We start from the raw sequence: 22,147 nt of genomic DNA on the forward strand, positions 1-22,147 counted from the left end.
TTCTTCCACTGCCATTGCGGCACCTAATAAAGTTTCTCTGAGTAATACAATAATATATATGATCAACAAAAATTATTACTTCTATGAAGTTTGGTAGGATGATGAATTTTTTGCAGTTCACTTGTACAAGACTTGTCAATAAATAATGAACCTTGCTCCTTAGCATGTGCAATCATCAAAAGAACACATGCAATATGCTTACATTTACCATGCGGACCCTTCCCTGCTGGACAATCGCAGTCGGAGTTATAAATAACAACACCATGCATGTCGCATTTGATCTTGTAGCAGTATGAAGTCTGCTTCTTCATTTCAGCTTGCATGATGCCACTCAAAAAGCAAAAATCACACAGCATCTTGTAACTTCATGCTTTGATTCTGTTTGACTCCATTAAAAACTTTCCCTTTTCAATTGCCTTCATATCGCTGTTGCATTGGTTGTCAAGTGCTCCCCTGTAAATAAAATATCCCTGAAAGTAAGAATGAATTCGTTTATGAAACCAAGGCAGTATTCAATATTATACTTAAGTATTCCTATAGCATTATTTTATAGCCTTTCATTTGGTATCAAGATTCATCAAATAGAACTTTAACACACTTTTCTTCAAACCTTACTGCACTTAATCAAATAATATTTTTTTTACTCTCTCAATATATATTAAACTGTTTAATATTTCACAAGTTTAACTTTCGAACCCTTATAACACTGTCTGTATGTCTGTAACTGTTGGAATGATACTAATATCGTCTTCAGTAAGCGAACAAAACTTCTCTGACGTCGGCCAATCAACAATTATAGGAGCAGGTAAATTCACTCTGACTGTATTGTTGAAATTTTTGTTCGTGTCATAATCATGAATTCTATAAAAAATATGAAATTAATAAATGTAATATCTAGACTTTATTGTTACACATTGTGTTGTGGTTACTGGTGAGGCAGGCCAATGGCCAACATGAACAATTTGTTTGATCTAACTAATGTATATCATAACTGAATGCTAAGACAAAGTCTGTCCATACTATAGTTACCACATAACGGGATTTCCGTCCCCATGTAATGTAACACTAATTGGTTACTTAACCACTAACTACAAATTATATATATATATATCCCAGCAAGCACAGCTTCAGAGGTTAGCTTTTATGATTTGATTTCAGCTTGCATACCTTTTAATCAATTGCAACTTCTTCATAGTAGTTTTAGCACCTATTTTCTAGCACCTATTTTCCTCAGTAATTCTTTTAAAGAATTACTGAGGAAAGTCCTTTTCGGTTGACAGCCGTCTAAAGTCAGGCACCTTAGACTGTGCTTTTTATTTCGTCAATTTCGAACAGTGTTTACAAGATTTGATATATCTTTGCCGTTATTTGCTTGCAATGTAAAGTTCGATATTCCCCAACATCAACAACGATCCTCTCTACCATGTGACTTCAATACATCCGAGAGCATGTGTTATAGCATCCAGCAACCTCGTCACATGGCCACTGGCTCAATTTACGAAAAGGGACATGTGCACCTAATGCTGTTGCTACATAATAAAAATAACCATTTTATTTTCTCCTCCGTTTACATGCCAGGTGACGACGGAAATGCCCCTCCTCCTCAGCTGGTGGAAGAGCTGATCACCCATTGTGAACTGAACAACACCAACGTCATTATTGGCACGGATGCCAACTCTGATCATACTTTCTGGGGAAGTACCGACTGTAACAACAGAGGAACTGCACTCCTAGAATTTCTGATGAGTTCCATGACAGTGTGCAACACTCCAAGTCGACAGGGAATATTCCACCCACCCTTCACACTACAGAAATGTTCGAAATACCACCTGGGACAAGTATGTAGTTCATCTGGACACGTCTCTCTCCGGGATTCCTCATAAGCTTCCGAAGTACTCCATGGTAGTGGAGGGAGCTATCTCATCTGCGTTTGAGTGTTCATGCCGCCTGGTAATGAGATCCTCAACTCGCTGACAGAGCTGGTGGTCTGCAGAGCTAACTTCATTGCGAAAGTTGGCAAAGCGCTCACACAAGAAAGCTCCAAATCTGCTTCAGAAGTAGCGAAGCAGAAATGTGCAATGCGCGCTTTTGTTTTGCTGCATGCAACCACGATTCTCTCGTCATTGAAGACGATTTCTGACGTAACTCCCAAAGTATTGGGTGTGACTGTCTTTATCTCGAACTTCTTTACACTGACCGCAGATGGTTGGCATCGTTCGAGGTTTATTTCTGCGGACTGGTCGGCTCTGCACTAGGGTACTCCGAGGGGTCGGTGGCATCTAGATGAAGAAGCTTGCACCTCTTCTTCCACGACTGTTGTCCGTGCCTGAGATCATTCCGGCAATACTAAAGGCACGGGAAGCAGCTTTTCTGTTCGGAACACCACCTGGCTGGTTAACCTCGCCACCGGGAGCTGCTCTTCAGCTGCTACAGTTGGCGCGAAGAGTCGAACGCCTTGCAGGACAGTTGCCACCTCCTGCTCTTTTTCTATGCGGTTCCACCACTGCTTCAGTGTAGTCTGGTTGACAGAAACCAATTGCATTTTAGTGTTGTTCATCACCAGCTGTGAAGAGATAACAGAAGTACGGATTTTGAATCAAGCATTCGTTCTGTCTTCGAGCTGGGATAACGTTCACAAAGCCGTCGCATGATGCAATCAGAGTAGCAGGATACAATCGGGTCACTGAGCTGGTTTCCTAACGCTAAAAAATATACCCTGCGCAGGCTGTCGAGTCCTGCGATGCCGGACGTTGTGCTGGGGTTACCTTTCTGAGTCGTGAAAATTACCTGACTCAGCTTGGTTCGATGTCGCCGCGCAAACTGAGTGGGATCCTGTCGTAATCGGACAGGTTATTTCACAAACGAACAATGTGCTCGCATGACAAGTGCTGATTTGCTTCGGATTGCTCAGCGCACAGCTCCACCAGGTAGTCGGCAAGTCGCTCGACCTTTTCGTAATGGCCAATAGATCACCAGGCCTTGTCGCGTGTCGTTTACCTCCTAATTGATTGATAAATTTAATCAGAAAGAAACCCCTGTCTTGCCCCACCCTACTAACTTATTATTCAGCCGACAGAGCCTCCATTGGCAGTACTGGCGGGGCCCAATCTGCCAAGGGCAAGAGGCGTCATCCACGACCACCTCAACTTCTTTTGAACTGTTCTGTCGAATCTTTCTTCTGTTATTTTTATTGGATCCGTGGACTCTTTGCATATTACGCCAAATGGATACCCCTTTTCTCCGAGAAGATACGCCCTTTATTGACTTGCAATGAATTTCCTATGCGAGGTGAAACGCTCGAAGCATTTCAAATTCTGAAGAAAAACCTCTGGCTAAGGCAAGTCTATGTGCTATTCGCCATGACGTCCCATTTAAAGTAGAAACGGACGCTTGGGAATACTCGATAGCAGCTATTTTATCGCAAGGAGGACGTCCAGTAGCTTATTTCTCTCGCACGCTGAACCGGTGCGAACATAATTATCCTGCCGTGGAGAAAGAAGCACTCGCTATCATTGAAGCAATTCGGAAGTGGTCGCAATTTTTAAAAGGGAGGTTCTTCACCTTAATTATTGATCAACGCTCAGTGTGCTATATGTTCGACCAAAAGAATCGAGGAAAGATTAAGAACATTAAAATTCCAGCATGGCGTCTTGAATTAGCTCAAATGAATTACTCTATTATTCATCGACCAGGTAGAAATCATGTGGCACCCGACGCAATGTCAAGAATATGTTCATCGGTTGCTTCTCCAATAAACTTACACACTCTCCACGTCCAGCTTGGCCATCCAGGTATATCACGACTTAACCATTTTATTCGAAATCACAACCTGCCCTTCACTACGGAGGACACACTCTCCACGTCCAGCTTGGCCATCCAGGTATATCACGACTTAACCATTTTATTCGAAATCACAACCTGCCCTTCACTACGGAGGAAGTTAAATGTATTGTGCAGCGTTGTCGCACGTGTGCGGAGGTGAAGCCGAGATTCTACCATCCAACACCTCAATCATTGGTTAAAGCTACAAGCCCATGGGAGCGATTGTCCATGGATTTTAAAGGACCGGTTCGGGGTCGTAACCCCTATCTCTTAGTAATCATAGATGAGTATAGTAGATACCCGTTTGTCTTTTCATGTTCCTCTATGGCAACCAATATTGTTAAGGAATGCCTTGGTAAACTATTTTGTATTTTTGGTTATCCTTCTTACTTACACCACTGCTTCAGTGTAGTCTGGTTGACAGAAACCAATTGCATTTTAGTGTTGTTCATCACCAGCTGTGAAGAGATAACAGAAGTACGGATTTTGAATCAAGCATTCGTTCTGTCTTCGAGCTGGGATAACGTTCACAAAGCCGTCGCATGATGCAATCAGAGTAGCAGGATACAATCGGGTCACTGAGCTGGTTTCCTAACGCTAAAAAATATACCCTGCGCAGGCTGTCGAGTCCTGCGATGCCGGACGTTGTGCTGGGGTTACCTTTCTGAGTCGTGAAAATTACCTGACTCAGCTTGGTTCGATGTCGCCGCGCAAACTGAGTGGGATCCTGTCGTAATCGGACAGGTTATTTCACAAACGAACAATGTGCTCGCATGACAAGTGCTGATTTGCTTCGGATTGCTCAGCGCACAGCTCCACCAGGTAGTCGGCAAGTCGCTCGACCTTTTCGTAATGGCCAATAGATCACCAGGCCTTGTCGCGTGTCGTTTACCTCCTAATTGATTGATAAATTTAATCAGAAAGAAACCCCTGTCTTGCCCCACCCTACTAACTTATTATTCAGCCGACAGAGCCTCCATTGGCAGTACTGGCGGGGCCCAATCTGCCAAGGGCAAGAGGCGTCATCCACGACCACCTCAACTTCTTTTGAACTGTTCTGTCGAATCTTTCTTCTGTTATTTTTATTGGATCCGTGGACTCTTTGCATATTACGCCAAATGGATACCCCTTTTCTCCGAGAAGATACGCCCTTTATTGACTTGCAATGAATTTCCTATGCGAGGTGAAACGCTCGAAGCATTTCAAATTCTGAAGAAAAACCTCTGGCTAAGGCAAGTCTATGTGCTATTCGCCATGACGTCCCATTTAAAGTAGAAACGGACGCTTGGGAATACTCGATAGCAGCTATTTTATCGCAAGGAGGACGTCCAGTAGCTTATTTCTCTCGCACGCTGAACCGGTGCGAACATAATTATCCTGCCGTGGAGAAAGAAGCACTCGCTATCATTGAAGCAATTCGGAAGTGGTCGCAATTTTTAAAAGGGAGGTTCTTCACCTTAATTATTGATCAACGCTCAGTGTGCTATATGTTCGACCAAAAGAATCGAGGAAAGATTAAGAACATTAAAATTCCAGCATGGCGTCTTGAATTAGCTCAAATGAATTACTCTATTATTCATCGACCAGGTAGAAATCATGTGGCACCCGACGCAATGTCAAGAATATGTTCATCGGTTGCTTCTCCAATAAACTTACACACTCTCCACGTCCAGCTTGGCCATCCAGGTATATCACGACTTAACCATTTTATTCGAAATCACAACCTGCCCTTCACTACGGAGGACACACTCTCCACGTCCAGCTTGGCCATCCAGGTATATCACGACTTAACCATTTTATTCGAAATCACAACCTGCCCTTCACTACGGAGGAAGTTAAATGTATTGTGCAGCGTTGTCGCACGTGTGCGGAGGTGAAGCCGAGATTCTACCATCCAACACCTCAATCATTGGTTAAAGCTACAAGCCCATGGGAGCGATTGTCCATGGATTTTAAAGGACCGGTTCGGGGTCGTAACCCCTATCTCTTAGTAATCATAGATGAGTATAGTAGATACCCGTTTGTCTTTTCATGTTCCTCTATGGCAACCAATATTGTTAAGGAATGCCTTGGTAAACTATTTTGTATTTTTGGTTATCCTTCTTACTTACATAGTGATCGAGGATCGTCATTCATGAGCAGCGACCTGAAACAATTCCTCATAGAGCGTGGCATCGCATCAAGCCACTCTACCCCATATCATCCGCAAGGTAACAGCCAGTGTGAAAGAGCGAACCAGACAATCTGGAGGACCGTGAAGTTTCTTCTACACAGTCAATGTTGGCCTGAAGTGAGATGGGAGACTGTCGTGCACTGCTACGAACAAAACGCCCCACGAGGGTATGTTCAAACACGCACGCGAATCGATGTCCGGAACTACGGTCCCTTCTTGGCTACTATCGAAAAGTACAAGTACTACTTAGGCGACATGTACGAAACAAAGGAGATCCCGGTTCTACTACTTGATGTGAATCCTACATATGCTCGCGTACAACATCCAAATGGGAGAGAAGACACTGTTTCTGATTTGGCACCTCTCCCAGGCAAAAGAAGTTGCTGTTGTAGATCCTCTGGATATTCCCGTAATAGATCCTCCTAATTCTACAGAAGAAATTCCACCAACAGAGACTTCGCCAATTCGCGACACCAGTCCAAACACAGACGAGAGACAATCTGAACCATCGTCGAGTTCGCCCAATATCTCTCGTCCCCTATTTTACGCCGTTCCACTCGAATTAAAATGCCTCCCTCTGTTATTATATTATTTCTATATCGCTGCGCCTTCTTCCTACGTCATCCGTCTTTCATTCGTCTCGTCTGACCTTTCATTCTAAGCAGCGCATGGTCGGAGTATGTTGTGTTTTGTATATCGAGAACTATGTTGCATTAACTGTGAACTATGTTATATTAACTATTACTTAAATGTGTTACAGCTTACCTAAGTTAATTGGAATAAAACCAGAGACCTACTTTGAATAGTCTCCTAAATGGTTTACGACAGTATTATTTTGAATTTCAGACAGCGAGAATCTCTTTATTTCAATCAAGGCCATCTGGTACGAAGTATATGAATGGACATGATATATTATGGAATCGTATTTTACAACTGTATGAAACTGAAAAAGGGTCACCACACGGTTGTCTGAAGCTCACGTCAAACTTAATCCATTTTCTAAAGTATGTACTTCAGAATTGTTATCACATGTTAAGTGGGCAACCTTTAATGTTTGATTTCTTATAGATGAAAGTTGGATTGGCAAAAGACACATTAAGTTGGAAAGTTGGACAATGTCTAAAATTAATGCCAAATGCTGCTGAAGGTACAGCAAACTATGTGTTAATGTTTGACAGGTATGTTGCTAGTATTTCATTTTGTGTGCTACATAAGCACCGATATTATTGATATTACACCACTAAATGAACCACATATGTCCCTACATTTCAATTAAAATTTCTACTTGTTGCAACTTACAGTATTAGTGTGTTGTTGTGAATGCTTGATATTCCTTAACTCTTTGTACGACAGGTGGTTTGATATAATTAACTGTGTAGCCGACACGCTACACCGGAAAAATTAACTAAAAAATAAATTAACAAGAGGCTTCCATCGGAACAACTTTAATCCCCAACCAACGATATTAACAACAATGACAGCACGCGACCGAGAACTAAGTAGTAAAAACAAATCAACTTTCGGGTATAAGGGAGGGAAATCAAGGGGTATTTCAAACGGTCGTTGACGCAGAGTGTAGGGGTAGGTGGGTATTAACGTTTTCCAATTGTGAGGCCTTTCAAATAACAATTTCTATTCCTAGCCCCATATTCAAATAGAAAATAAAGAATGGTTAAAAATAGGAACTGAACTTAAAACAGCATGAACGTGTAGAGGTAACTTAAAATAACATAAAGCGTGGACGGAGACGTGCACTGTAAATAGAACTGAGGACGAACAAAGTCAAATACACACGAGACGAAAATCAACCATGCATACGAAACAAAGGAGAAAATAATCGGGCTGGCATAGGAAAACGAACTTAAAACAGCATGAACGTGTAGAGGTAACTTAAAATAACATAAAGCGTGGACGGAGACGTGCACTGTAAATAGAACTGAGGACGAACAAAGTCAAATACACACGAGACGAAAATCAACCATGCATACGAAACAAAGGAGAAAATAATCGGGCTGGCATAGGAAAACAATGGGGAGTAAATAAACGACAACTTAGGGCGACACTGTACATTACACGCCGGCCCCAAAAGATATCTGTCACAGAATCATTTTCAATTCAATAATGTACAGTGGAGTCCACTTTCGTCCATATCAATAATGGGTCTTTTACCCGTAGCAATAACCGATCAATGGGCCATTTCCCCATAGCAAGCGCTCGTGCATACGCAGCGTGTTCAATTTAGTCGGTTTGTTCGACTCTTCTGCCCAAGGCAGGTATATGCACGTGTATTCGTGACATTCTCACGCACGTCAACTTTGCAAGTCTTCTGCTTGCCATTACAATAGGGTACCTGGTGTATGCATGTGCGAAACCAATTAATTTTAACCTCCAACCCAAGGCTTAAACGAAGCCCGCGAGAAACAGCGGTAGTACCTCAAAAATAAACTTTATCAAAAGGACGGGCGCGCAGCAAAAATAACATTGACAAAAGTATTACAACACAAGCACAAACGCGATCCAAACGACCGAGGACGAATCTGGCTGACTATGCAGCCTCCAACAAACACAGTTTTCGCACATCGCGAATTAAATAAGTTCCAGTTCCCGTTCGTATCTTCGTCCGTCGCACTATTCCTTCTTGGTCAGGGAAGACTTCAATAACGATCGCCTTCGACCACTGCCCACGTTTAACATGTTCATCGACAACAAGTACGACGTCGAAAACGGAAAAATTTCGTTGCGGAAGAAGCCACTTCTGTCGCTGTTGTAGCAAGGGTAGAGATACTGCTTCGTCCACTGTCTCCTAAATCGATCAGCCAAATGTTGAACAGCTCTTCACCACTTGCGGTACCCGTCAGCCGCAATAAATTGACCGGGACTGTAGGACTCAGCGATACAACCGGTGAGCAAACTCATGGGTGTAGTAAGAACACGCAAGTCAAATGGGGATTGCGCCAAAGCGGTAAGCGGTCTTCGATTCAAAATACCTTCCACCTCTACCATAAATGTGAGAATTGATTCATCATCGAGTGGTCGTTCGTGCGTCAACTGTCGTAAGATCTTTCGGACAGAACGTATCATTCTCTCTCACACTCCACCTTGGTGGCTTGCGGCGGGTGGGTTGAACTCCCAATCAATGCCTCGTTGGAGCATACATTCGTGTATCTGCGCCTGATTCCATTTTGATACGAAATCTCTTGATTCCTTGTTGGCACCTACGAAATTCAAACCATTGTCACTGAACAACTTCTTTGTTGAACCCTCACGACGACAGAGGAATCGACGCGAAGCCTGTATGAACGAGCTTGTGTCCAGAGAATGAGCAACTTCAATGTGGATGGCACGTGAAGCCATGCACGTAAACACGCAACCATATCGTTTCAGCGTATTTCTGCCGGATTTTAGAGGGAAAGGACCCATGTAAACTCCAGTGTTGGTGAATGGAGGATTGCCAGGTGTAATACGGGGTGTGTTTACCGACTTTCGCTTTCCACAGCCGACATGCCCTACAACTAGCAATGTAATGGCGAACGCTCGACAAACCATGTACGACCCAAAACTTCTCACGGACAGCGGATAACACATGCTGTGCACCCGAATGTCCCTCTCTCTTATGGTAGAAATCTACCACAACACCGGGGAAGGATTATCGGAAATTTACAATCATACGGTAACAAAGAACAAGACAATCGCCCACCAACACGCAAAACACCATTCACTAAAATCGGGCGCAAACGAAACATCGGTATGTATGAATATCGTTACTTGCCTAAATCAAAAACAAAACGTAAGTTTCGTTACATTTCTACACTACTGTAGTGGGGTGCGGTAATGGTGGGTTTTACGGTCGCTCCCATCTCAACGCATCGTGGCGGGAGGTGCTGTAGATCCGTTCACGCTAGCACCCATCGCAACTTAACGACCCCATAACGCTAGTTCGACAACTCATTTTATTTGCGGACAAACGAGCGGCATCAGGCTAGGGCAAACGTGAGGACCGCAAGAGAGCTCCTACTGCCCTCGCAACACATAAAATAGGGATTTTATAGCACGAAACACATGTTCGAAGGCAGTAGCAGGTAACAACGTTTTACACTGAAAAGTGGTGTCTGTTCGGTGAACGGGCGGACGCAGATAAGTTTCCTCCCTGCCTTGTTGGAAAAACGCAAGATGTGTCGCTCAATTATAAACACAGTTACGCCAGATGAAATAGTTACGCAGCACGACTGTTTAATATACGGTCTTGATGCATCAAGTTAATTTGAAAAACTATATAGATATGTCTGTGCCCGTGCGTTACATTTTCTACACTACCTACCACCCCCTGGTACCTCGAGTAAATCATTACAATTCTAGCTACCCTTCTCCGGTACCGAAGTAAGATCATTACATATCTACACACTACCTACCCCCTGGTACCGAGTAAAAACATACATTTGTACACTACCTCCCCCTCTCCGGTACCAAGTAAATCATTACATTTCTACACTACCACCCCCTGGTACTGAGTAAAAACTTTCTATACACTACCTACCTCCCTCCGGTACCGAGTAAAAACATTACTTTCACACTCACCTACCCCCCTAGTACCGAGTAAAATCATAACATTCTACACTACCTACCTACACCAGCAAATTTAGAGAATTAATATGAAATTGTTACTTGATTGTCCATATGTATTGCAGCACACTATCCTGTACAAAGAAGCAAAGCCGAAAGAAATACCGGAGCAAATGTAGGTCGTGTGTGGAGTTAACGACGTGGTAAAAAGAATCTCCAATCAACTTTAATAGGAAAATCCTGTTGTAGGGGACGATTCCTTAAGTGATGATGATACAATAGTGATGATCTTTAAAAAGAATCTCTAATCAACTTTAATAGGAAAATCCTGCTGTAGGGGACGATTCTTTAAGTGATGATCGTTACTGGAGACCGCCCAAAAAGAGTCTCTAATCAACTGTAATAGGAAAATCCTGTTGTAGGGGAAGATTCCTTAAGTGATGATGATACAATAGTGATTATCGTTACTGGAGACATCCCAATGGACGAACAACCGCAGCATAGATGTGAAGTCATAAAAGCATTATTGACTCAGCAAACAATTAGGAGTATTTATTTTCACTTCTTTGACTGTGTTGTCATTGCTTTTTTAAAATTTCCCTTTTTCATATTATTATTTTAATGTTTAAACCTTTGAAGTGTATACGAAAAAACAGATTAAAAACGAAAATCCAATACACCTTGAACGTCATAAATGTTTGGAGCCAACAACGGGAAATCAAATTATCCCACACCAAAACCAGCTCCACAAAAAAAGCAAAAACTGCCAGATATATGAACATTACACTGTACGGAAACAGCATTACATAGGTTTCAGAATTTAAATATCTTGAGTGAATAATTTGATAAAAGACTCACATACAAAGCAACACGTAACATACATTCGAAGTAAACGCCTGCGACGAAAACTCGCTGCTGTGACGGCGACGAAAACCACAGCGCAGCAGACAAACTGGAATTCGCTGTGACGGCGACGGAAACCACAGCGCATCATACATAGGTTGTCCGAAATACAAAAGAAAAATTAGGCAATACACAGTTGTGGGGGACGGCTGAAGTTAAAGTTGTATTTCGCGAATTTACGTTCCGCAACCTCGCCACGACGCACACGCTATCTGACTCCACAAAGTGACGTCGATGTATGGATACTGTACGGCACAACTCAGTTTGTTGTACGGTGAAAGTGCGGCATCGTGCTTAGAGGCAAAGTGAGACAGCGGGGTATTACAAGCCCCGTACTGCCTGGCAGTACATGAAAGACAAAGTGAGAACAGCAGAGTAGTGCAAGCCCTGCACTGCCTGACAGTACAGGAAAGTACAAGGTTATATAACGAAAAACACGTGTAGCAAAACAATAAAACGCGACAATGACATGTGGTAGTTGTCTCGCCCGGCATACACACAACTGGGTAATTGTTTTATTTTTACGATTAGAATGACGGGAAAGTAGTTGTTACGAAAGCAGCGAAACTGCATTTCACTCCTGTCATGTGCTTTTATTATCCCTAATATACAACGTTGCTTTATTTTCAATGTTTATGCATTTATTAGTGTTAGATTCAATCTGTGCTAGAGTACAATCAACCGCTACAAATACGCCGACACCACACATAATGGTTTCAAATATACGTGTGCAAACGCGAGTATTGTTCATGTGTTCCTCATCTTGAAATTGGTTTGTCGTTATTGGCATGTTCCCGACGGTGGTAAACTTACTTTTTGAAAAGTGCAGGTTATCAGTACTCGAGCAGCAGATTGTCTGAAAAACAAATTGAAGAGAAAGAGTACTAATGCCATAGAGATTGAATATATAAATACCATAACGAGCGAGTATATAAATACCATAACGAGCGAATATATAAATACCATAACGAGCGGATAAGATATAAAACTGGGATTTAAACGACAAATGGCTTCTGCAGTTACCAGCGAAAATTTACTGAGACAGCTGAATCACTATGATTGTCCTAAAACAACTCACAGCCTTCTTTTTTTAAAAAAAGCGGCAAATATTTGCTGAGTCACTTTCAAAAAAGGAGGCTATTTCGGACCAAGTCGAGATAATTGTATGGGATAAACTTACTTAAATATGTATTCATTTAGTACAAGAATTAGAGTACTGTTTATAGTTTGCTTCTAGTTTTGCAATGAAAAAAGATATGTGGTGCTACCGAACAACTAAGAACAAATTTTTTCTAATTCAGATGTAGTTGAAATAATGATTTTTTACCTAAAAATTTGGTACCAGTGAAGAAGTTATCACATTAGGCCCTTGACAAGGTGTTAGTGGTTTAAGGGGAGCATTTCTCACCACCAACAAAAAAATGTATGTTGAAACATTAAGCTTTAAATAATGATCAAAATGGATGGGGGACAGCAGCACATTAAATTTCTGTGCTGATCGCTACTGGACCAACAGTTTGTATATGTCATGAGTTTGTGTTGTGTAATGTAATGCACCTTGAACATGTGCTTAATTTGTTCTGCAGAAAAGCCCCCTAATTTTAAGCTGAAAGAACGGAAAAAATATGTGTTTTTTTCAGGAATTCAGCCAAACTAAAACAAGCAGATGAGGTTTCCTCACTCTCGTATGCTTCCGTATTTCTATTAATGCATGAATTTTTAGTGTGCTAAGCGATTTTAAGAGTAGTTGGTTAACCATAAAATTTGTTTGTTGCCTGTGAGGAAGTGTGTTCATTACAATAATAATCTTTTTTTGACAATAGTGAGGATAAAGTTACGAATTGTTTTATTAAAAGCAAATGTGTGCATTCTGATGTAAACTGATAAATCTGCTGTAATTCACACAGTAAGTAATAAGTTTTTTAAAATTATAATGTGTTACTTTTCGTCGACTTAGCAATTCTGGTTGACTGTACCATGGCCTAAAATGCTTGGAAAATTATAGGGCTCGAGAAGTGGCGCAACCAGCGTCAAGTGACAATGTTTCACAGTACAGCAAATAGAGTATCCACGAGGGAACTTTCTCACGCATTTCGTAAAGGTGAGATTGCACAGGTGGCTTTCGATTATTATGTCATGGACAACTTTCGCTCAAAGGCAGAATTTTACAGCAATTCTCTTCATTGTTTTCAGTACTGTAGGATAAATTAAATATGAAGGGGACGAAAGAAACTTGGGAAGATTTGAAAAAGAGAGTTTGTTTTGGGCGTAAAAAGAATCACGAGAAACAAAAACTAGTACCAGACGACATTATAGTTCAAAGAATTACAGTCATGCCTTCAGGATGATTAAAGAAGTTTGTTGGATAAAAGAGATTTTGTTCCATTTGCATCGTTCAAAGATTTAAGTATAGCAAACATAATAAAACTCAACAAGTTCGTTTAAACTCATTGCGAAAGTCACCGCTTTTGCTCTATTTTGAACACACAAAGACGGCAGTTGGACTGCTCGGTGTTTTTACGACTCTGCTCGTATCTAAACACATTCTTTCTAACTCGCGTTTGACCCTTGATGACGTCACTCTTCGCTATTTTTGAAACGGCTACTTTTGCAAATATTTATTCAAGTGTCTAACATAGTTAAACCTTTAATTTTAGGCAAAGTTTTGACCGCGTCATATGCACTTTAACAACACTCAGTACAGTCATTTTAAAGTGTTAGTGTTTACCTTTCCTAAACAAAACAGACAGAACGAAAAGGGGAACAGCTCGGCACGAGCGCCCATGACGTCATCAAGGAGAAAGGCGTACGAGAAGAATGCGTTTCTATTTAGCCGAAAAGCGTCGTTATTCAAAAAAATACAGAACACGTGGTTTCCGGTTTAAGGGGCGTCTCGTTTCGTAATTTTAAGTGTTGCAAAATGTATATAATTCATACAAAAACATTTAGTTAAAAGTTATTTATAATTGTTACACAGCCAGTGTGGCGCAACCAGCGCAATCTTTACGTCCAGTCAACGTTATCTCTGTCGCACACTAATAGGGATTTTTAGTTCAACAAATCAAAGGTATTTTCAGTTCAACAGACTTTGACATTTTATACTAATAAATAACTAAAAAAAATATTTGTTTGGATATATATAAAGCAAAACTAAAATTTAACACAACAACACTCAAAATGAAATTACACCGACAAAGAAAACAAAATGTTTTTTTGCTCAATACTTAAAATCAAACTTTTTTTTAGTTAAAAATTATTTATAATTGTTACACAGCCAGTGTGGCGCAACCAGCGCAATCTTTACGTCCAGTCAACGTTATCTCTGTCGCACACTAATAGGGATTTTTAGTTCAAAAAATCAAAGGTATTTTCAGTTCAACAGACTTTGACATTTTATACTAATAAATAACTAAAAAAAAATATTTGTTTGGATATATAAAGCAAAACTAAAATTTAACACAACAACACTCAAAATGAAATTACACCGACAAAGAAAACAAAATGTTTTTTTGCTCAATACTTAAAATCAAACTTTCGGAAATTTGCGTGCAACATTATTTGGCATCAGCCTGTTTCTCGGTGACGATCACACCAGACGTTCAGAATTAACACTCCTTGGTGGACAAGATAAATATTTCATCGCAACTGCGACTAATGTGAGACAATTGTTACACGGTTGTCCTCCAAGTATTTAAACGAAATTTAATTTTTGACAATGCTGCGTCACAAACATGAAATATAATTTTTGACTGAGAGCTTCAGTTAGTCAAGTGGCGCTTGGCTTTGTGGCAGTTGAACAGTGGCGTCTTCATCAGCAGCATGGGGCAGTGGTGTCCATATACAAAACTAAACTTATTTGGTTCGTCACAAGAAGAGCTCTCACTACTCCCCTAATTGCTTTGGTGCCGCATTCCTCTTCCAAAATGTTTTCAAGAAAATCTCGTTCGGTTGCTTCCAATGCGCACAAAGTCTTAGGCTCCAGCATCGCTGCGAGGATTTTTCGGTAAGGATCCAGCATCGCTATATTCTGAAAAGCAAAAACAGCAATTTAGTTAAAATTGCACAGTCACATTTTTGCGATATTTCAGCGAACAATGATACTAAATTATTATTCAGGCCCCCTGCATCGGCTGTACCGGAGGGGCCTCTAATGGCGGGTCCTCCATTGGTGGCTCTTCTGCCAAGAAGGGTACTTCTACCGGCAAGGGCAAGGCCTCGTTGTAGCTTGCTTTGCCGCTGCAGCGTAAGAGCGCCCGCCCTCCATGCTGTCAGCTCTTGAATGCCACCCTACTAACTTATTATTGCCGCTGCAGCATAAGAGCGTCCGCCCTCCATGCTGTCAACTCTTGAATGCCACCCTACTAACTTATTATTGCTGCTGCAGCATAAGAGCGTCCGCCCTCCATGCTGTCAACTCTTGAATGCCACCCTATAAACTTATTATTCAGGCTCCCTGCATCGGCTGTACCGGAGGGGCCTCTAATGGCGGGTCCTCAATTGGTGGCTCTTCTGCTAAGGGTTCTTCTACCGGCAAGGGCAAGGCCTCATCCGGGACCGCCACAACCTCCTTTAAATTTTGACGTCGTGTTTTTTCCTCATTTAATAGTTGTTGTTGCTTTTTTGTGGAACCATATTCTTTGTAATTGATGGAAAATTTTCTCAGTTTATACTAACGCTTCTAATTCTTTTTTTTAGTTGTTTGTTTGATATTCTGCAAATAAAACAAATAAGATTAGACGGTGCAGGTCGGGATGGCAACGTGTAGAACTCACTGGTTGGGAGGTTGTGGCGGATGGCTGGGACCTTGCCCTTGCTGGCCGCGTGACTTCTTGTGGTAGGATCCCGCCCTTCTTGTGCCCTTTGTGGTGTGGCGGCTGGGGCCTTGGCCCTTTGCCGCCTCCTGCACCACTAGCTTCCCCCTACGTGTCGGATCTTGTATCTGCATTTAAATAACATGAACATTAAAATCAGTTACAAGTAAAGGAATGTTTGTGACTTACATATTCGTCGTGGACATTTTTTTGTTCACTTTATTTTTACTTAAAAATTCACTTTATTTTGCTTAAATCTTACTTAAAAACTTCCCGCCCTTCTTGTGCCCTTTGTGGTGTGGCGGCTGGGGCCTTGGCCCTTTGCCGCCTCCTGCACTACTAGCTTCCCTACGTGTCGGATCTTGTATCTGCATTTAAATAACATGAACATTAAAAACAGTTACAAGTAAAGGAATGTTTGTGACTTACATATTCGTCGTGGACATTTTTTTGTTCACTTTATTTTTACTTAAAAATTCACTTTATTTTGCTTAAATCTTGCTTAAAAACTTATATTCTGAAAAGCAAAAACAGCAATTTAGTTAAAATTGCACAGTCACATTTTTGCGATATTTCAGCGAACAATGATGTTCGAGGTTGAGTTACGGATACGCATACTGGAGATATTGGTTCACAACCTTCCCTGTTACGGATACGCTGACAGGGTCCCTGTTACGGATACGCAGACAGGTTATGCCGAAACGAAAGATGGCTGGGACCTTGCCCTTGCTGGCCGCGTGACTTCTTGTGGTAGGATCCCGCCCTTCTTGTGCCCTTTGTGGTGTGGCGGCTGGGGCCTTGGCCCTTTGCCGCCTCCTGCTCCACTAGCTTCCCTACGTGTCGGATCTTGTATCTGCATTTAAATAACATGAACATTAAAAACAGTTACAAGTAAAGGAATGTTTGTGACTTACATATTCGTCGTGGACATTTTTTTGTTCACTTTATTTTTACTTAAAAATTCACTTTATTTTGCTTCTTACTTAAAAACTTATATTCTGAAAAGCAAAAACAGCAATTTAGTTAAAATTGCACAGTCACATTTTTGCGATATTTCAGCGAACAATGATGTTCGAGGTTGATCATCATCCAGTTACGGATACGCATACTGGAGATATTGGTTCACAACCTTCCCTGTTACGGATACGCAGACAGGTTATGCCGAAACGAAACATGTGCATTTCATTTCGTGAAAACTTATATCCTGAAAAGCAAAAACAGCAATTTAGTTACATTTGCACAGTCTTATTTTTGCGATATTTCAGCGAACAATGATGTTCGAGGTTGATCATCATCCAGTTACGGATCAGCGAACAATGATGTTCGAGGTTGATCATCATCCAGTTACGGATACGCATACTGGAGATATTGGTTCACAACCTTCCCTGTTACGGATACGCAGACAGGTTATGCCGAAACGAAACATGTGCATTTCATTTCGTGAAAACTTATATCCTGAAAAGCAAAAACAGCAATTTAGTTACATTTGCACAGTCTTATTTTTGCGATATTTCAGCGAACAATGATGTTCGAGGTTGATCATCATCCAGTTACGGATACGCATACTGGAGATATTGGTTCACAACCTTCCCCGTTACGGATACGCAGACAGGTTATGCCGAAACGAAACATGTGCATTTCATTTCGTGGGGTTGAGCTGCGAAGCAAAAACGCGCAATGCGCGGTTTTGTTTTGCTACGGATACGCAGACAGGTTATGCCGAAACGAAACATGTGCATTTCATTTCGTGGGGTTGAGCTGCGAAGCAAAAACGCGCAATGCGCGGTTTTGTTTTGCTGCATGCAGCCACGATTCTCTCGTCATGGACGACGATTTCTGGCAGTACCAACTCCCATAGTATTTTGTGTGACTGTCTTTATCTCGAACTTCTTTACACTGACCGCAGATGGTTGGCATCGTTCGAGGTTTATTTCTGCGGACTGGTATTCCGCCTATGGTCTGCATCTGCCGTTTCAACCGGTAGCTTAGGGTACTCCGAGGCGTCGGTGGCATAGATGAAGGAGCTTGCACCTCTTCTTCCACGACTGTTGTGTGCGCCTGAGATGATTCCGGCAATACTAAAGGCATGGGAAGCAGCTCTTCTGTTTGGAACACCGGTAGCGGGGCTGGTTGCAACCTCGCCGCCGGGAGCTGCTCTTCTGCTGCCACAGTTGCCACCTCCTGCTCTTTTTCTATGCGGTTCCACCACTGCGCTTCTTTCAGTGTAGTTTGGTTGACAGAACCCAATTGCATTTTGGTGTTGTCCATCACCAGCTGACAAGAGATAACAGCAGTACGGATTGTGAGGTATGCTCGTGAAACAAGCATTCAACGATCCACGCGTTTTCCGTTCTCCGTCTTTGAGCTGGGATAACGTTAACAAAGTAGCGGTTGCAATCGGGCCACTGAGCTGGTTCCCCACCACTCAAGCCCGTGAAACAAGCATCCAACGATCCACGCGTTTTCCGTTCTCCGTCTTTGAGCTGGGATAACGTTCACAAAGTAGCGGTTGCAATCGTGCCACTGAGCTGGTTCCCCACCGCTCAAAAATCCCCTGCGCAGGCTGTCGAGTCCTGCGACGCCGGACGTTGTGCTGGGGTTACCTTTCTGACTCTTGAAAGTCCCCCGGCTCAGCTTGTGCCACTGAGCTGGTTCCCCACCGCTCAAAAATCCCCTGCGCAGGCTGTCGAGTCCTGCGACGCCGGACGTTGTGCTGGGGTTACCTTTCTGACTCTTGAAAGTCCCCCGGCTCAGCTTGGGTCGATGTCGCGGCGCGAACTGAGTGGGTTTCCTGTCGTAATCGGACAGGTTGTTCCACAAAGAAACAATGTGCTCTGCATGACAAGTGCTGATTGCTTGGGATTGCTCGGCGCAAGTTGCTCTACATTTTCGTACTGGCCAACAGAATCACCAGTCCCTGTCGTGTCTTCTTTGGTTTGCATAGACGGCGCAGCAACCGGCTCTCCTTGCGTTTAATCGTCGAGCATGTCGAAGTCGGTTTCGGGTAAGGTGGGGTCATCTGGTTCGCTAAAACCTTCGTCATCACCGTCCACTGACCAATCGATGTCGGTTTCGTCGAGTTGAGCCATTTGCTCCTCAAAACAGGTGCCTGTTTGTTTGTACAGGTACTCGACGCCGATCAGCCATCCCGTGTGTACTTTCTTGATGACCTGCAGTATACCAAGCTGCAATCGGCATCCTTTAAGCGCTTGTGGAGCAAGTTAGCTGTTCTCTTTAAGCTCTCGGAATAGGAGAAGGAACCGGAACCGACCGAATCACTGGAGTGGGCTGATCTGGCGCGGTCCGCGTTCCACCTGGACAAGCCGTCCAAGAGATCCTGAAAGAAGACATCGCTGGCTGTGGTGCCAGGGACAAACCTCCGTACGTGGTCGTGGAACGATTCCAACGAGTTAGAACCTCGTGCGCACCGATAAACTGGCAGCGATATCCCACCGATCACCTGCATTCCTGGCTGTGGTGCCAGGGACAAACCTCCGTACGTGGTCGTGGAACGATTCCAACGAGTTAGAACCTCGTGCGCACCGATAAACTGGCAGCGATATCCCACCGATCACCTGCATTCCAGTTATCGTGTACAGCTGGATGTTTGGCGGATCTTGAAGGCAGCAAACGTGTGGCATCTGCACCTTCCAAACTTCTTCCACGAGGTCTGATTTGATCAAGTCAACACCGGAAAGATCGCGGGTAGACGGTCTTTGGAAAGCCTCTAGCAGTTAGTTGCCCAATCATTGCTTTCGTTCTTTCCGCACCACGCGTACGCCGACGGCAATGGCGAGCCCGTTCCCGTTTGGTGAGCTTTCGGCGCGCTTCCTCGTAGGTGCATTCGGGTAAACCGGCTGCTTTCATTTCTACGAACCTGAAGCCCGCTCTCCTGCCATCAAGGAAAAATCTCGGCGATTTGTAACATGGAGTTTCCGCAGCAATCCCTGGCGGTATACCGCGTAGTACATCCGCGTACCGTTTCACAATGCCTTTCCCCAGCTGTGAGAGACCTCTTGCACCTTCGGAATCTGTCAGAACACTGTTTAAAATCTGCCCATGCTCGTTTCCAACATTTGCCAGCCACTTCGCCGTTCTATGTGCATATCCAGCAAGCTTTTTGGCGATCTTCCTTGTCGCGTCGATTTTCAAAACGCGGCCAAACACGCTCGTGATGGACGCTTTGATTTCTTCCCTTCGACTCAGCACGTCATTTGCATAGACCATGTCTATGCGCAACAATTCGGGCTGCGGCACCGGCCTTTGCCTCGGCGGCTCAACGTAGTCAAAGCTCTCGGTCATTCCTTGGGCATAAGCACTCTTGTAAAGCTGCATTTCGCTCTGGCAACAATTCGGGCTGCGGCACCGGCCTTTGCCTCGGCGGCTCAACGTAGTCAAAGCTCTCGGTCATTCCTTGGGCATAAGCACTCTTGTAAAGCTGCATTTCGCTCTGGTACCGAATCTTTTTTTGCAGCCAGACTTCCGAGTGCCTCTCCACAAGAACTTTGTGCACCTGGGTGGAGCTGTTGCCCAGCCCGCGTTGACGCATGAGCGTGACAACCAACATTCATGTCACACGCGAACTTACGCATATAAGTATACACGGGAATTGCAGCCGCTTTCCAGGATTCAACTGCGAGAGCATACTATTGGACCAACGGATCTCTCGTTTCTTGCAATCGCTCTCTCTTTTCGACACTCGAGATACTCGGCAGCCATGTTGTAAAACCCGTCGATGTCAAGGACAGTTCGAATAACCTTGTAAATTCCACAAGAATTCATGGACGAACAGTTGCAGCGAGGACAGTGCAACTCGCATTTCCAGATCTTCTTGGGCAAAAAAAGAAACATCCGTGATGCAAAGTATCGACCCACTTTCGGTGGCTGGGTGCATATCACAGAGGCTGCGGTGGCGACCACCAAACCTGATTTAAGGCCGCGGTTTTCAAACACGACGTTTCCCTCCTTTGTTTTCTGACACAAGGTGTGACTGATCCAAGCGTGGTACGACGCCGGAAGAGTCGCCTCCCACCCACGAGGCAAACACACGCTAGGCTCGTTGCACGGCTTTTCGAACGAGGAGGTCTTCGAAGAACTGCACGGCTGCTCATTAAGACTTTCAAACAATGCCACAGCTTCCAAAAGCTGCTTGTCTTCGATATTTTCGATGTCTACGTCGAATAATAAAGAATAATAAAATTCAATGGCGACCACCAACGTCATTGAGATGGTCGAAGAGGTGCGACGATCTGTTGCAATCCAATTAAAAGAGAATGTGGAGCACATAAGTGTCTCCACTTCCATGGAGTTGTTTGGCAGATATGGCACCGAACCAAGCAGACAGCACTTTGAGAAGTCAAAAGTTTACTCTAGTTAACAAGTTACGAAGTTAGAACAGCTACCTTTGGATCAAGGACAAAAAGATCCACAAAGGTGGGCGCGTCCTAGGCGGGAAGCTCGCGGTCCATCCGGGTACCTGACTAGAGAGCCAATCAAACGGCTAGTCTCTGTCAGGTGGTCAGGGTGTGGCCGCTTGTTCTCAGTCTAAGTTTTAGGAAGCTGTTTACTCTGTACCAGGGCTTTCTAAGTGTTTTTGTGTAGCTATTCTTAACCTTTTTTAATTTTGTTAAACTTAAGTACTTAATTAAAGTAAAAACTAGGCCTATAAATCGTAAATCGCCCAGTCTCGCGACGTTCGAGCCAGGACTCATGGCCGAACCGGACACTTTGAGAGAACTAAGACTGCAGCGCAGTCTGTAGCCCGGGTTACAGAAACGGCTGCAGTGAAACCAAAGGCAGCCCTGTCGTACGCGGGGGCTGCCGCAAGAGGGAGTCTCTTTCTACCAAGTAGACCAAAGGTAGGCTCCAACAAGACTGG

General features: G+C 43.3%; 1 protein-coding gene across 1 annotated transcript; it reads right to left on the reverse strand.

Moving 5' to 3' along the window:
• Positions 1-9,082: 9,082 nt before the first annotated feature.
• LOC149724094 (uncharacterized) lies at positions 9,083-9,580 on the reverse strand. The gene has a single exon (XM_089893338.1). It carries the CDS (start codon positions 9,578-9,580, stop codon positions 9,083-9,085), a length of 498 nt encoding a protein of 165 aa, XP_089749464.1.
• Between the last annotated feature and the right edge of the window lie 12,567 nt (positions 9,581-22,147).

This window comes from Ciona robusta, unplaced genomic scaffold (assembly GCF_009617815.1).
Source record: "Ciona robusta unplaced genomic scaffold, ASM961781v2 AP042741.1".
In the NCBI taxonomy this organism is placed as follows: Eukaryota; Metazoa; Chordata; class Ascidiacea; order Phlebobranchia; family Cionidae; genus Ciona; species Ciona robusta.